General features: G+C 35.0%; 1 protein-coding gene across 1 annotated transcript; it reads right to left on the reverse strand.

Annotated features, from left to right (window-relative positions):
* Positions 1-480: 480 nt before the first annotated feature.
* Positions 481-15,761, reverse strand: LOC140431523 (caspase-1-like). Its single transcript, XM_072519427.1, is given in 5 exon segments — positions 481-1,379; positions 6,833-6,982; positions 10,947-11,096; positions 15,517-15,672; positions 15,675-15,761. Coding segments are annotated over 5 exon segments (762 nt in total). The 5' UTR covers positions 15,739-15,761; the 3' UTR covers positions 481-1,137.
* Positions 15,762-16,252: the final 491 nt, after the last annotated feature.

Here is a 16,252-nt window from a genome sequence, read left to right on the forward strand (position 1 = left end):
CGCGCTATCTCAGAGTAATTTTTCGTACCTTGATCAAGTTGAGTAACTCTAATATTGACCATACATTCCATTTAACCATCCTCTAGTGGAGGTTGACGGAAAGATTGCGGTTACATAGTAACGCCTTAAATATGTATTTCTTTTTGATTATCCCATTGGTCATTTTACCCTCATTCATTCCCAAGTAGTTGAATGCTTTCACTTGCTCGATTGGAGCATTTATATACTTGCAGTTTGTACTTTTAAAAAGTGCGTTTTTTCTTATTGCCATGAGTTTAGTTTTTTCCAGCATTTATCTTAAACATATTAACACCATAAAAAAGCAGGAAAATTGGGCTTACTTCGGCCACATCATGCGTAATGATAACTACCGACTTCTACAGTTGATTCTACAAGGCAAGATTAAGGGTGAGAGAGGCCCTGGCGTAGACGTATATCCTGGCTGGTCAATCTTAGGAAGTGGACTGGTCTGACGTCAACGGATCTATTTCGAGCTCCTGTGAATAGAATAAGATGGGTCAATGTGGTCTAACATCGCTAGAAGATAGGCACATTTAGAAGAAGAGGCATTTATCTTCAAGCCATATATTTTTTCTACGGTATTTATTTCATTTAGCTTTAACTGCATATCATGTTCGTTGTCTGTGATTGATGGTCTTAATTATTGTAATATTGATTGGTGATTCATCCAAAATATTAACTTTTCATTGATTAGTATGTTCTCATAGACCTTAGTAAGTTTCATTTGCCACATGGGTTTCCTTTATTGACTTGTGCTTTAGCCTTTGTCATACATTACAAAATAGCAGTCGTATACCATGGACATCATTATTCACTGAAATGAAATTCAAATATTAAGTGAAATGAAAATTACCGATATTATGCTGAAAATTAACATTCTATGTGATGGTAAAGGTATACAATTGAGCCGATCAATGACGTAAAACGTAAATTGTGGGAAAAAATCTTATAAATATCTAAAATTTAGAACATATAAGCCTTTCTTGTTTTATTGATATTTGTTTTATATTATAAAATTTTTTATTCATGATGTGGATATTGTTAAAATTTTAAAATATTCTTATATTTCTTGTTGAAATTGATTAAGACGAGTATCCACAATCCAAGATAATTTTTTTAATCCTTCTTATGGTTAAACTGGATAAATCTAGTAAGCATGCTCACTACACAGGGTATTTGTTTTTGCTTGTGCATAGTGATGTCATCTGGAACGTTGCTTTCGAAGTCTAAGGCTACACGTTGAGAGACGAAGGTCAGAATACTCACGAGGTCCAGCTCATGAGCTCTCTTCTTCAGTTCATCACAGAGCGATCTAATAAACCAGGAACCTTGTGTGGGATTGCGCCATGAGTAGTAACCTTAAATTAAAATAATTTAAATGAATGTGTTGCATAAATATGGGCATTAGTAATACAGTGCGTTAATTTTAGCATTAGGCATTACCTTGTAAATGTCAACGTTGTTTTACGAGCATATACGTGTTTACAATGAATCAGTAAAAAGCACAAAACCTAGCAAATTTTTTCAGTTGGATCGATCTCGATGAAAATTGTTGCATTCGATTCGTAAAAGTCTCAGGAAATTTTGAGAAGAAAAATGATTGATGTGGAAAAGAAATTGCAGTATTGAACAAGGAAAATGAATTTTTCAAAGTGTATTTTGAAGTGATGAAAAATGATAATTTTTAATTTGGAAATAATTGACGGAAATCAAGTTCAATATTACTAATCGGGGGTTTTGAACACTGAACAACTGAACACGAATATCATGACGGCGATGGTCCTCTGAGGCACCTGGTGCACCTGGACCTCGACTCCAGGAGTTTTCTGGAAATTCGATACAGAATCAGAGCAAACTCGATACTTAGGAGGTTTGTGGTCGTTAAACACTGTTATTATGTCGGCGATGATCTTCAAGGCACCTGGTGCTAAGGATGGGCCTTGCCTCCTAAAGTTTTGTGGAAATTCTATGCACAATCAGTCTCCAGAAGACGAGTCCCCATCATGGGCATGGGGGTTCCTCGAAGATTATCGCCAACATGATATTAGTGTTCAGCAAACCCAAAACACCCAAATAACGGATTTACACTGATTTTTTATGTTTTAAATTTACACAGAACACCAGGAGTCGAGGCCGTCTTGGGCCCAGGATCTCTTTACTATCGTCGACTTGATATTAGTTTTCGGCGACCCCAAAAACCCCCTAGTAACGAGTTTGCACTGATTTGTATCGAATTTTATAAAACTCCAGTAGATGTGGCCAGTCCTGCGCACCAGGTTCATTCGCACACCATCGCTGACATAATATTTGGTGTTCAGCGGTTCCAAAAACCACTGAGTAACGAGTTTTGCACTGATTTTGTATCGAATTTCCACAAAACTCTACGAGACGAAGCCCATCGTGGACATTAGATGCATCGCACACCATCGCCGACACATTATATTCAGCGATCTCGAAAACCCCCGTGTAACGAGTTTGCATTGATTTTGTATGGAATTGCCACAAAACACTAAGAGATGAGGCCCCGTTCAGTGTACCAGGTGCCTCGCACACCATCGCTGACATGATATTAGTGTTAGGCGACCCCAAAAATCCATGAGTTACAACTGATTGGTATTGAACCTTTCAAAAAACTCCAGGATACGAGGCCCTAGGTGCACCAGGTGCACTCATAAAACATCGCCGTCATGATATTCGTGTTCTGTGATCCCCAAAAACTACCCGAGTGTAATATTGATTGCATTTTCATCATTCATACCGAATTACAAATTAATAATTTTCATCACTTCGAAATGAAATGCACTTTGAAAATGAATTTTCCTTATTCAATATTGCAATTTTCATTTCCACACATCATTTTTGTTCAAAAAATTCACTGACACTCTTACGAAACGAATGTAACACTTTGTAACACATGTAATCTTTGTGTTTTTGAAAATGATAACATTTTTTTTATTCATAATTAACCGATTCACAAAAGGACTTTAGTTTATCAACTTAACAGTGTAAATATAGAAATGCTTATAAATTTTCACTGTTATTACTTCGATATCAATTGGTAAACCATCAGTAGCACGTTGAATACAATTGTTGAATATGTGAGCAACACATCCAATACCGATTTAAAAGTCTCCCGCAAGAATTACTCAATTAGTGAATAAATTATTAGTTCACTGTCTTTTCATTCACCAAAATTAGTGTTGTGTTATCTGGTGTTAGTCCAACAATCTTGTTAACAATATGATATTTTTGTAAAATATTTAATACATAATCATGTATTGATCGATGTCTCACCTGGTAAATCCACTAACTGTAATAGTTTTGTTTGAATGTCGTTTTTGCTTTCAAAGTATCTTACTAGTAAAGGTACAGTTTTGTATCCTTGTGATTTAAATAATAAAGATGCTAAGAAAATTTGCTTTCTGCATATCAACTTCTGGCCGTCAACTGCGATTCTCCTGGCAAAATATTTTTCACGATGGCTTAACTTTTAGTTCGAGCAGAAAAAAATTTAGACTCAATAAATTGGAAAATCAATTGGAAGTCAATCTAATGAATCTAAACTGTGCATATGCCTAATGGTGTGGTATGCAAATGTCCCTTCCATTGACTGCAAATTATTAAGTTCTCGGCGGACACTTGCGGAATTTAAAAAGTGAATTTAATTTATTGCTTCTAATCACTGCATTAGCTGCCGATGTGTGTTTCTTATTTCCCAAATTAGCTTTAATATTACTTCGTCCTACTGTTGGAAATATCAACGTCACTTTTACATAGTTCTGCATTAAAATATCATCTTCGTCGAGGGCGGAGACATAATTCTATTAAATTTTAAAACGTTTTGCAAACAAACACTAATACAGTACAGTAATACAATACATAAAACTTCAACAGTTCAACACGATGACGATGAATGACAAAACCATACTATTCGATATTCGGCAACAGTCGAAGCGCGAAGGTCATTATCTGAAATGCTTGTTCAGATGCAACGTTGGCACAGCGGCCAAAATTTAAGTAAAAATGCCAAAGAGAATTAACTGAGGACAGAATCTAAGATAATTGTTTAAAAATAGTAATAGATAAAAATATTCCTCTTTAGAAAAAAATAAGTACAATTCGCGTGTTCTTAGAAAGGGTTTAAAGTACATTAGGACAATATTTAAAATAAGTACTGTCCTACTTAAATAAGTACATATGGTCACCGAAGTATACATGAAATTACAAAAAACTGAATGTAAGCCAATGTTGCAATATTCTTTGTCATGTAAATAAAATTTTAACAACTTGAAATTAAGAAAAATTTATAGATGGTATCAGATACACAGATCCACTGGGAGGGGCTCGCTGATGGAATGGGCTCCGGAATGTGCCAAAATCTCTTGGTCACATATATATAAATAAAATTTTGCAGTGGCTTGTTCTTGTCTATATTCAGGCGCTGTCCTTTCGAAGAGCATTACCTGCTGGGTGTTTAAATCGTTATTGTGATTCTGTTGATTTTGAATTGGTGGGTTTGGCGATTTGGGGTTTGGGGGGATATTGTGGTTGGAAAGCTGTTAATTGCGCTGAATTGATTGGAATAAGACTTTTTGATGTGGACAATAATTGATGGCTGCGGGAGAAAGAATAGCTCTTAGAATAGTAGTAAGGTGTTTGTCGGTGGAAGGAAGTTGAGGTTAAGCAGTGTTTTTACGTTTGTTCTATATTTTAGAAATTACTCCCAAAACACCCACTTGGAAATTTAAGATTCACTGTCGTCGAAATTGTTCAAATATGGCAAAAGTCTTTGAAGTCCTTGAATGAAAGAAAATATGGGGAGTAAGTGGAGGTTCTTCTAATGCTTTTATCCATTTTTAGCTAAACCTCATCATGCTGGCGACGTCTTCTGTGTTCTCGTGGTTTGGTGGTTCCTTGGTATCAACCATATTCGTCTTCATTGTTGTCTGTTCTACCTTCTAAACTTTCTGCAACTTCCCTCGCCTTAGAGCAATTTATTTACAAATTGCATTTGGCCAGCGTAGACGTGCTTTTTAATGTTACATGAACCAGCTCCACTTTTCTTACACTCTTTTAGCTTCCTCTTCGACTTCGAGAACGCATCCTGAAGATTGCCCTATCTCTTTGTTACTTCTTTTCCTGAAACAATTATATTTAAATAGTGTTTTAAATTGTAGACCTTCTCGTAAAGCAAGATACTGATACTAAGCCCATTTTTTTCCAGATATCATGTTGGTGGGTGCACCTTGATCAACCTACATTACTCCTTCAGAGTTGGAATTTATACTGCAAGGATACGAAACATTGTGATGGCACAAAAAACACAAAGGTCCTAAGGAAGATATTTGGACCTATTATCAAAAACTGAGTAAGGAGATCGAGGGTACAACCATGAACTCTAACAACTGTTCAAAAGAAGCATCGATCTCAGAATTCGTTAAACAGATTCTTCAATGTGCCTGGTCATATAGTGAGAACGGAAACTAAAAGATTGCCGAAAAGATGCAGAGATAGTAAAATGCAAGGCACAAGATCAAAAGGAAGGCCACGAAAAAGGTGGGAGGATGAAGTGGCAGCGGACGTGAGAGGAAATGTAAATAATAAATAATAATAACAAAATGTGCAAGAATGATGACCTAAATCAATTTCCTTACTTTAATTAATCTTGTTTTGCTTATGTTGTCAATTACGTGTCATCGTATCATCATCATGTTCTGCTTTCCACTTTTCACTTACCTAACTCAAAAGGCTCCTTTCTCTTGAGTTAACTAATTAAATCTATGTTGTCAATGAACTGAATGACGTCAACATTGTCGTATTACAAAAATCGTTGTTTCGTGATTCTTGGAAAATTGTTCAATGCTATTAGGAACCATTTTCAAAATCCCTATGTCCACTTTTCGGAAGTACTGCTTCTTAGAAAAACAATACTTTCACAAGTCCGATAGGAGGATAAACAAGTTCGCACAGACAAGAAAGACCCATTTTTATAAGAGATTTAACACATCTGAACGTTCCATAGAATTACTCCGTACCTTTTAGTTTTTTGTACATTTCTGCATTGTGAAAATATAATTAATAAATAAATAAAGGAATATAATTTTCAAATTTCGGTCTAAGTTTGTCTAGAACGGCTAAACCATTGAACCCATTTTAAAGTGACAATAGTCTTGTCGGCGTTGGAGCATTTACTACTTACATGCAACAGCGTATGCCTAATTGAAAAATTTACGCACTGTATAATAAAATAATAAAAATGGGTTTGATAAGCTACACTAAGTTAAAAAATGGCTAAGAAATCAACTACTGTTTTTTAACAGGTGTTAAACTAACTCTTATTAAATCTAAGTGAGGTACAATTGTTTGGTTAACCCCCCAAACCCCCCCCCCTGCGTGCGCCACTGTTTGAAAATAGTTCAAAAAATTATGTAGCAGGTTCTGCAATAACTGGATAGTTTAATAGAATATTTTGATAAAAAAATATCTAAAAATATTCTTAGCAGCGTCAGCTAGATCATAGTATTACTAAGTAAAATAGTATAGATCAAGCCTTACCAGTAAGTCAAATATACATATAAAGAATGATGTATACATGATATGGCTTAGATTAAACAAAAAAAGACATTACTAGAAATGGCATAAGAGTGATAACAGGGATAAATCACCAAAGATAAATAGCCTGGCTAAAGGAATAGCCTGGTATGTCATTTAACGAAACACGAGATAAAAACAGTGTAGGATTAAATTTCTTCAAAGTCTGTTAAACAACAAAAAATAAAATAAATTATAGAATTCCGAATTTTTAACTTACCACTCATTGTAGAATATACTATGAGGAAGTCAGCTTCAACTGGAATTTTATAAGAAGTCTGCTCTCCATCAGTTTCAGTTTTTTTCAATGTGATCCCACCATCGAATTGATCACCTCGACAGGCTTGCAAGAAGAATATTTTGGGTTTTCCTACAAAATTAATCAACGATCTTTATTTTTCACAACATATGTATATACAGCTAATACGAGTTTTTTGATTGAAGCCGTCTATTGTAAACCGGTCATACTGCAGCCAATTGAATACTTTCCATTTAATCAAGTTACTCATTCCAGAATTCTAGAACCCTGTATCAGCTGAGTGCAAAGCACCTAATTCCCTTATAACTGAGTTATACAAGTATACTTTCACCTTGTGGTTGACATATTTTCAAAATAAATTCCAGCCTGAACAAGGTGTAAGTGTACACCTACATTGGAACCGCATTTCTCCCCGATCCGACATCGGGAGACGTCGGATTGAAAACAAACTCAAGGTATTAATGCATAGTGCCTATACTGCAGTGGGAACTCCGATCAGATAACGACCGATATCGGCCGACGTCGGACTGAGTAGCTGCTGCTATCAAACTTGTTTGGTTTCATTCCGATTTTTCGTTCCGACAAGAGCAAAATGGCAGAAATAGACAAAGAAATTTTGATGATCTGGTGAGAAATGAGCCTCGCTTATGGGACCAGAGGCTCAAAAACATACCACAATCAAGACATTAAAGCCAATTTATGGGAGTCAATTGGGAAGGAATTATTAGTAAAAGGTAAATATATAATATGTTAATACTTTTTATTGTAGATTATAAACATAAAAGTAGTAATTATTGTAATTCCTTTTTTACGTGATATTTAATACTTTAGCGTAATACTTTACGTAATACTTTAGCAGTAACTAATGTTAATATTTGTTCTAAATGCGTTCGTTTTGCCATGGACCAGTGCCAATTCCATTGAAATATAATTTTAAATTGTTTCTTACAACTTTTGCCTCGTTTGACGGCCTGTTGAAAGTTCTTGGTGAACTTATTTCTTGGAGTGGTAATTCATTTGGTAATTTCCGCCGAACTGAAAAGGTTACCGCCCTCACGGTCAATAATAAGGTTGTGCAGCAAGCAAATACTTTTCACAATCCGTTCAGCTTTGTCATTTCGGTTTCTATACACTTTCCCAGTAAACGCCATTTAGCACTCATAATACCAAAAGCACATCTTACGCATCTTCTAGCCCTCGATAGTCTGTAGTTGAAACCCTCTCTTCTTGTGAAGATTTCGTTTTGAGTAACTAAGGCTTCATAAGATACGGTTTCAAAGGATAAGCATCGTCTCCAAGCATAACAAATGGCATATTTGTGGCTATTCCTTCGATCGGTAAAGGTGTGTGGTAAAGTATTATGACAGTTTTCTAAAAATGTAGACAAAGTAGAAGCAGTAAAAGTTTGTCCGTCATGTTGCTTTCCATATCCACCGACATCCACAAAAAGAAATCGACAGCGGGTAGTCCGGCTACAGCTTGTAGCACAACCGAAAAATACTTTTTATAGTTAAAATAAGCAGTTCCACTTTGTTTTGGACATTTAATACGGATGTGCTTGCCATCAATACATCCAATGGCATGAATGAAATTCCACCGTTCGTTGAATCAGACAGCTATTTGTTCAAATTCTTTTTGATCAGGAACAGGACAGATGGCGCTCGTAGAAATTGTTTCATATTGCATCCACAACTGACGATACACATTTGCCTACTGTGTAATCGTTCATTCTAAATGTTAGGCCCAGGGACCGAAATGGCATTCCCGTTGCTAAGTAGCTGAAACAAAGGACACATGTATAAATAAATATTAACCGCGGGAGAAAGGTGCGATTTCGTAAAGTTGGAAAAAGAGTAGCGTAGTGTCTTGTAACATTTTTGTATATATATATGTACTTATATATATATATATATATATAATATATATATATATATATATATATATATATATATATATATATATATATATATAATATATATGTACTTTTTTACTTTATTTTTATTTTTTTTTAGGTGAACAGGCTCGTAAAACGTGGGGAAAACCTTAGAGACACGTTAGAAGGAAATATAAAGAGCAGCATGAAACCAAGAGCGGTCAAGGAGCGTCAACTTCTACAAAATGGCCTTATTTCCAAAACATTATGTCTTTAAAAAATATTATAAGACCAAAGAATAGTTCTGGAAATTTGTCTGCCACAGCAGTTGTTGAAGAGAATCATTGGCCATATTCTTCAAGTCTTTCAGTGGCAGTTGAAGAAATTCAAAAAGACGATGAATTAATTATGAGCTCAACAGACACAGAGGCATCTAGTGCACTCAAAGACGTCAAAAAGAAGATGAATTAATTATGAGCTTCTCAGCAGAAAACAGAGGTATCTTATTGCACTCGCCAAAACTCATCAAACATCAAAACAAAAAAAATCAACGAAAAAGTAATAATTATGATTCACAAGCACTTGAAATTGAAAAAAAGAAGATGCAGCTGATAGAACAACACCTGCTTACAAAAAAAACAGAAATACCAAGATGATGAGGACCTTTCATTATTTTTTGAGTTTACTGCCAACTATTAAGCAACTTAATCATTGGAGAAAATGAAATTAAGAATGAAAATAGTGGAGAACGTAATCGAAGCACTGGAGGCACACAAGTTTGTGAATGAAGTGAGGTGTTCAGGAATCATACTATCCCCCATTGGTTCTAATTTGACATCGGGTGCATCGGCCCACCCCATCACTATCATCCACGGGATCACACTATCCAAAATACTTGCCTAAGTCTCAGATGCAATCTGCCCAACACATACTGAATCATCACCTCATACAACCCTGTTTTAGATTATATAAACTTGTGACATGTTGAAAATTTCAAGTTCGTGATTAGTACTTACTCTTTGCGTGCCTTTTTAAATGTCAATTTAGAAATTGTAACATCAAAGTTAAAAAAAGAAATAAATCAATATGTTAAAAAATCAATGTAAATGTATTTACCTTATTGTGATACTGAGTTTTTCTTCGGGGCTGATGCATTCTCTGAAGTTAGATTGGCCGGATATGTTGTCTTCTATTCCTTCAAGAATATAATAAAACGTTTCTTATACTCATGCGGTGGTACTCTTTGAATTTATCAGGATAGTTACGTGAAGTGTGGAAAGTTTTATTAAATTTTCCTGAAGATCTGTCTTCGTTAAATTTATGTATCCATGTATGTTTTCTTCTACGTGTTTTAAGAACGTTGTTTTTCTAACAACAGCCAACACATTAAATCTTCATGTCATCCTGGTGCAAGATATCGCACCCTGATGCGCATCGCCCTTCCTTCTGAAACTTTTATTAAATTTGATTGGACGAGAGATCCAAAAATCTCATATAAAAGTTAAAACACCTTAAATATGGGACATTTCGGATCTCGAGTCAGTAGTTGCCTAGTCGAGGTCAGCCCCTCACGGGCGCTCCTAGAGCACTTTGCTCTAAGGGCTCTGCGATATTTTCTTAAGACTCTGTGGCTGAGTTTTTTTTACCACAGTTTGTTGTTTTTATTTCTTCATCCTATAATAATAACAACAGATCTCGTCTTTTTCAAGACGAGATCCAAACACAGAGCGTTCGGGACTAACATTGCGCCATATTGCGTAATATTGTGCAATGTTAGATTACAACTAGTAACTATATAAATTCCACATAGTTACTAGTTCCGATACGACATTCATAGGAACTCATTGTCGGTGGTCGGACGTTAACTGAACGAGTATAGGCACTCACGTCGGATCGAAAAATCTGCCCTACATCTGATCGAGAGAAATACGGTTCCAAATAGGTGTAGCCTAACTCTGGTACGATCGATGAAGAACACGGGAATCCCAGAGAAAAAACCACAAATAACATATATTTGACAACCTTACAACCAATATTTATTTCCAATGTATGCGTAGGATATTTAACTGTAAGTAAAACGCAAATAGTTTGAAAGTTGGTACAGAATTGATACCATTAAATTGGTTACGCTCTGTTTATAAAACTGTTTATAATGGGTTCTTTACCTATACTAAAGAGAAAAATTAAAAAAATGGTTCTTACCTGCAAGACTGGGACATTTGTCTGCAGTAAAAGGTGTCCATAGTTTTTCAGGCCTATACGGTACATCTTTTGCATATACTATTCCCATTTTACCATGGGAAAGAACAGAAATTAACAGACAATCATATTTATTATGATCGATTTTGGCAGCTGAAAAAAAATAAAGCTTTTTGGAAATATTATTTGAAAAGTCAAGTCAGTATATATTATCTCCTTTTAGAAGAAGAACCAGCTGCCGAAAATTGGTCTGAGAGGTACATTTTCTTTGTGAATTTTGCAACAGACTGTCAAAGCTCCTCCTATTGACAAGGATCTAGGTACAGCCCATCGAGTTAGGTACACCCCAATAATATCTGCCTGAAAGCTTCGCGCAAGCGCAGTTTGGCATTTGTGTCGTGTAGTAAAAATTATGCCCAACAGTAGACCACATAATAATAACATAACCAGTCTTTTTGCTTCAAAGTTTATTTTTTTAACTACTAGAATATGAATATAATATCTATGTTTGTATCCAAAATTATTGTTACGTTAGTCAAAAAAGTAATGTAATGATAAAAGTTGTGTAACGACTAGTTCAGATCACGTTAATCCTGCGACCGATCTGAAATGGTGTTTGACCTTAAAAACGAATTGCAACATTACAGAATTATTCTTTGTACGAGCCAGAAATCAGACTAAAGCTTTTTTTGAGGGAGCTAGGAAGCACAATGAAAAGAACTAATTATTTTTTAAAGAATCCAGAGAAAAAGCCACCTTTATTGACAATAGTTAAAATATGATCTGTCGTGTTTATAGCGAGAAAAATTGTGATTTGCTAATATTCCTGTTTAATACTATGTGGGTATACTGATTTGAATGTACTAATGTAATATTTAAAAAGGTAGGTACCAAGGTATTTGATTCTAGCCCTTTAAGTAAATTTGCCAGGTTATTTTGTATCAACACGTATCATGTACATGTATTTTCCAAAAAAATATCAGTTGAATAATCAAATACTTATTGCGAATTGTTATATGCCCTATAAAATGCATATAACTGCGTTTTTTTAATGAGATTTTATTCCCCATTACAATGACATGTAACTCTGATATTTACGCACGTTTACGTATTTACATACGCAATTCACCTTCTAGATCATAATCGTTCTTTTAATGACGAATTTCAAATTCTTCACATCCAAAATAAAGGCCTTAAGCTAACTTTATTAGAAGCTATGGAAATTAACAAATTAATTAAAAAACATAGACATAATTCTGAATGACCAACTTGAGACAAACAGTTCTCCCTTCCTCAACCTAAAAGACTATAAAGTGTAAAACACATACCAAAAATAGATCACTTGAGAAAGGCACTCTGCCGAAACAGCTGTAGTGATAAAAAATTGTAGTAAATTTTTTAGAAGTTTTGAAAACAAAGTTTTCAGTGTTTTATTGTTATATAAAAATGAATTTCCATCAAGTAACGGTCAACCCATCACTCTGATATTCCTACACGTTTTTGTATGAAATAGTCATTATTAGATATTCCCGAAGACCTACACAAAAATAAATCGTGTTAACAGTAAATAATAACCAATTTCAAAACAAACAAAACAGAATCGCCGCTAAAAAACAATGTTAGAAGTTTAAATTTGATATTTGACACAAAACATTAGCATATAAAATCTGGAGCTTAAAGTGCGCTTGCGCGAAGCTTTCCGGCCGATATACAGGCGTGTACCTAGATCCTTGTCCAAAGCACGGCCGACCATTTCAGTCGCTTTCCGTGAGTCGTTTGAGGTGTAGTCAGTGAATAAGCTAAATCTTTATTTTTTGTTGCCGGAATTTAATATTAACTGATAAGTACTTTAACCATTATATTATTTTAAAGAAGACATTACAAGCTACTGATTCATGGTCTAACATTTGGCTTTAGTTTATTTTTAAAATAAGAAATTTGATATTAAATTTTAGTTAAGCTTGCTTAATCCGGGCCCCCAAAATTTCCTAATGTGGTCCCCTTTTTTTGGCTTGTAAAATTGAATTTGATAGATAATATTGTTGTAGATATCATGCCGAAAACAAAGACATTGAGATCATGGTCCCCTTCGGATATGTCAAGGGCGATTGACGCTCTCGAAAAAAGACAATAGACTTAAAAAAAAGCCAGTAAGATGTATAATGTGCCTAAGATCAACTCTGCAACGATTGGCCAAAGAAAAATATGGAAATCCCTTAGGACGCATCTCTTACAAAAAATGGTAGGCCACCGGTTTTTTTGCAAACAACTTAAGGAATGAACTAGTTAATTATTGTTTAGCCTCATACTTTGGCCTTAACATGAACAGATTTACGAAGAATGGCTGCACAATTAGCTGAAAGGAATCACGTTCAGCACCCTTTCAAACATGAAATGGCTGGGCAAAAATGGGCAAGTTGTTTTTTAAAAACGCCACAAAAAGAAGTTATCAGAACGAAAACCAACTGGCACGTCCTTTGCAAGAGCTTTAGTATTCAGTAAAGAAAATACTGATAGATTATTTAATCTTCTAGCAGAGGTTTATGACAAAGAAAAATTTACCCCTGATAGAATTTTCAATGTAGATGAAAGTGGTATATCTATCGTACAGTCAAAAGTGGCTAAAATAATTGGTTTGCGTGGAAAAAGGCAAGTTGCTGCACTGACATTTGCTGAGCGTGGATATCTCATTACAATCGTTGCCCAGTATGAATGCAACTGAAATCTTCGTTCCCCCTTTAGTCATTTTTCCACGCAAGAAATTGAGTGATCAACTGAAAAAGGGGGCTTAACCGGGAACCATATTTGCGACACATCCCTCAGGATGGATACAAGCAAATCTGTTTACAATGTGGTTCCACACTTTATAGCATTTGCAAATCCTTCGAAAGAGAATCCTGTCCTTCTCATCTTAGACGGGACATTTCTATCACACCCAAAATATTGACTTAATCGATTTGGTCAGACATAATTATGTTTCAATTGTATTACTCCCATCTCATTCATCACACAAAATACAACCACTTGACAGGACATTCATGGACCTCTAAAAGCCATGTACAGCGAAGAAATTCGACAATGGTTACGACATAGTAATCGGCCTGTTAGTGCTTATGATGTAATGTAGATTTTTGGGAGAGGCTACATTAAATGTCAGAAGGCTAAGATAGCTATCAATGGCTTCAGAGTTACTGGAATTTTTCCTATTAACCGAAACATATTCACAGAATCTGAATACATTGTGGAGACACGTAAGAATCAACAGCTTGCTCCAAATTCTACAATTTCTCAGGAACTAGACGAGCAGAGAGAATTAAATCCCAGTGAAACTGAATTGAATGGTGTTGAAGTTGACCTGGCTGTACCATCAACATCAAGAGCATCTGATTTAGTTGTTCCGCCAAAGTCATCTGGATCCTGTCAAGCTAACTTGTCATCCTCAGAGAAAACAAAATTCTAACCCACAGCCAACCTCAGAATGAACATGGAACACAGTAAAATTCTTTCCATACAAGCCCATTTCGCATCAACCTTATACCGAAAATTAAGAACTAGAGGACGTAAAGCAACCAGTTCAGCACTTCTTCATAATTATATTCTTCAGTTCATAACTTCTTCTCCTTACAAATCGCAATTAGAAGAGGCTGCAACAATTAGAGAGGAGAAAGTAGCTAATGCCAGTAAACAACCCACAGCTGGTTAAAGGTCGTGGTTCAAATGCCTCCATTGCAAAGAAAAGAGAAAGCTAAGAAGCTAAGAAAAGTCTTAAGTTCAAGGGAGAATCTAGCTCCGGAGAAGACTCGCATAACACCATATCCTCAGGTTCTTCTGAGTTATAAATTCCACCAGGTGTATCTTCCGTCACAGCTGAAGAGGACGCCGAGTGTTTGTTTTGTTAAATTTGTTTTTTTTTTGTAAAAATGTTAAATTTTCAGATGACTGTAAAGGAGAGCGTTGGGTTATATGCCTTGTGTTCCCTCTGTGCTCACGTTGAGTGTGCAGGCGCAGAAGAAGACAACTATATATGCGATTATTGTCGTACTTGACTGTTCAATTATTATATTTTCAATGTAAAATTACAATTTTGTTCATTTAAATTGTTAGTGTTTTATTTTTAAGTTTTTCTTAAAATTTTCTCTAATATTTTTTTAGGGGCCCACATTAGGAAACATTTCTCAAACACACAAAAATGCAATGTTCAAGAAAAAAAAATTTCATGCTTACAAAACTTAATAAAAAAAATATACATAAAATAGGACTCCTATGTAAAACATAGTAAGATATATATTGAAAAATGTTTTATTATCTTTTTTTCAAATTTAAATTTTTTAAAATTCAAAAACAAAGTGGGGGCCCGGGTTTAGGCAACTTACTCTACTTGTATCAACGAGTGTCATAGGAAATCGTTAGTTTCTGGTCTATATATGGGTTATCTTAATTTAATTGCAGACTTAATAATATCCTTGACTTTTTTGAATGGATGCGGGGGTTTTGGAACCAAGAATGTTTTTGGAAATTAAAACTTTTTTGCTGTTGTAAACAAATGATGTAAATAAATCGATTAAACACTTACTGTCCTCAATGTGTTGTTCAATATCCTCGCTATTTAAATCTTTGAAAACCTGCACATAAAAGCCCAAAGCAATAAGGCACTCCTTAAGGTTTTGGCAGTCTTCTCCAGTACCTTTTCTGGTTGGTAGCTTTTCATCGTCGAAGAATTCGTGGTTAAGATAAGGGCCATGCCTCTTTTAGGATGTTCCATGTTGTAATAAGCAGAATATTTGTGCACTGGCATCCTTGCATATTTTTCACCAGACGTGTTTCTAAAATATATTTTTATAACTACTAAAATAATAAAAAAGATCACAGTAAATGTAAAAACTATAACATGTTTTTGAAATACAAAGTTGACCTATTAAGGACATATCTGACCTGAGTATTAAAAGGGCTAAATTCCATTTTTGCCTTTATTGAGTTAGTATCAGCACAAAAATAATAATATTCAAAACTTTCAATTCAAAAAGGCCAATCTTCTTGTATGAGTGGTTGCAGATTTCTTAATTTAAATTTCGGGTTTACCTCAAATAGGTTTAAATTAAAATGGCCAAAGTGCACATAGAACTGCTCACTCTACTTAACTAAAGGGCCAATATCCAGTGATCATTGGACTTTGGCCTTTTTATTCGTAAGTCATTGGAGATTGGCCTTTACAAAAACATAACCTTAAAAAAATGTTGTAATGACCGGTTGAAGCCCTTCTGTGTTATATTTTAAGTGAGTTTACTGCAAGTAGAGCAAAAAAATGTATT

The sequence above is a fragment of the Diabrotica undecimpunctata genome, unplaced genomic scaffold (assembly GCF_040954645.1).
Source record: "Diabrotica undecimpunctata isolate CICGRU unplaced genomic scaffold, icDiaUnde3 ctg00001290.1, whole genome shotgun sequence".
NCBI classification, from domain to species: Eukaryota; Metazoa; Arthropoda; class Insecta; order Coleoptera; family Chrysomelidae; genus Diabrotica; species Diabrotica undecimpunctata.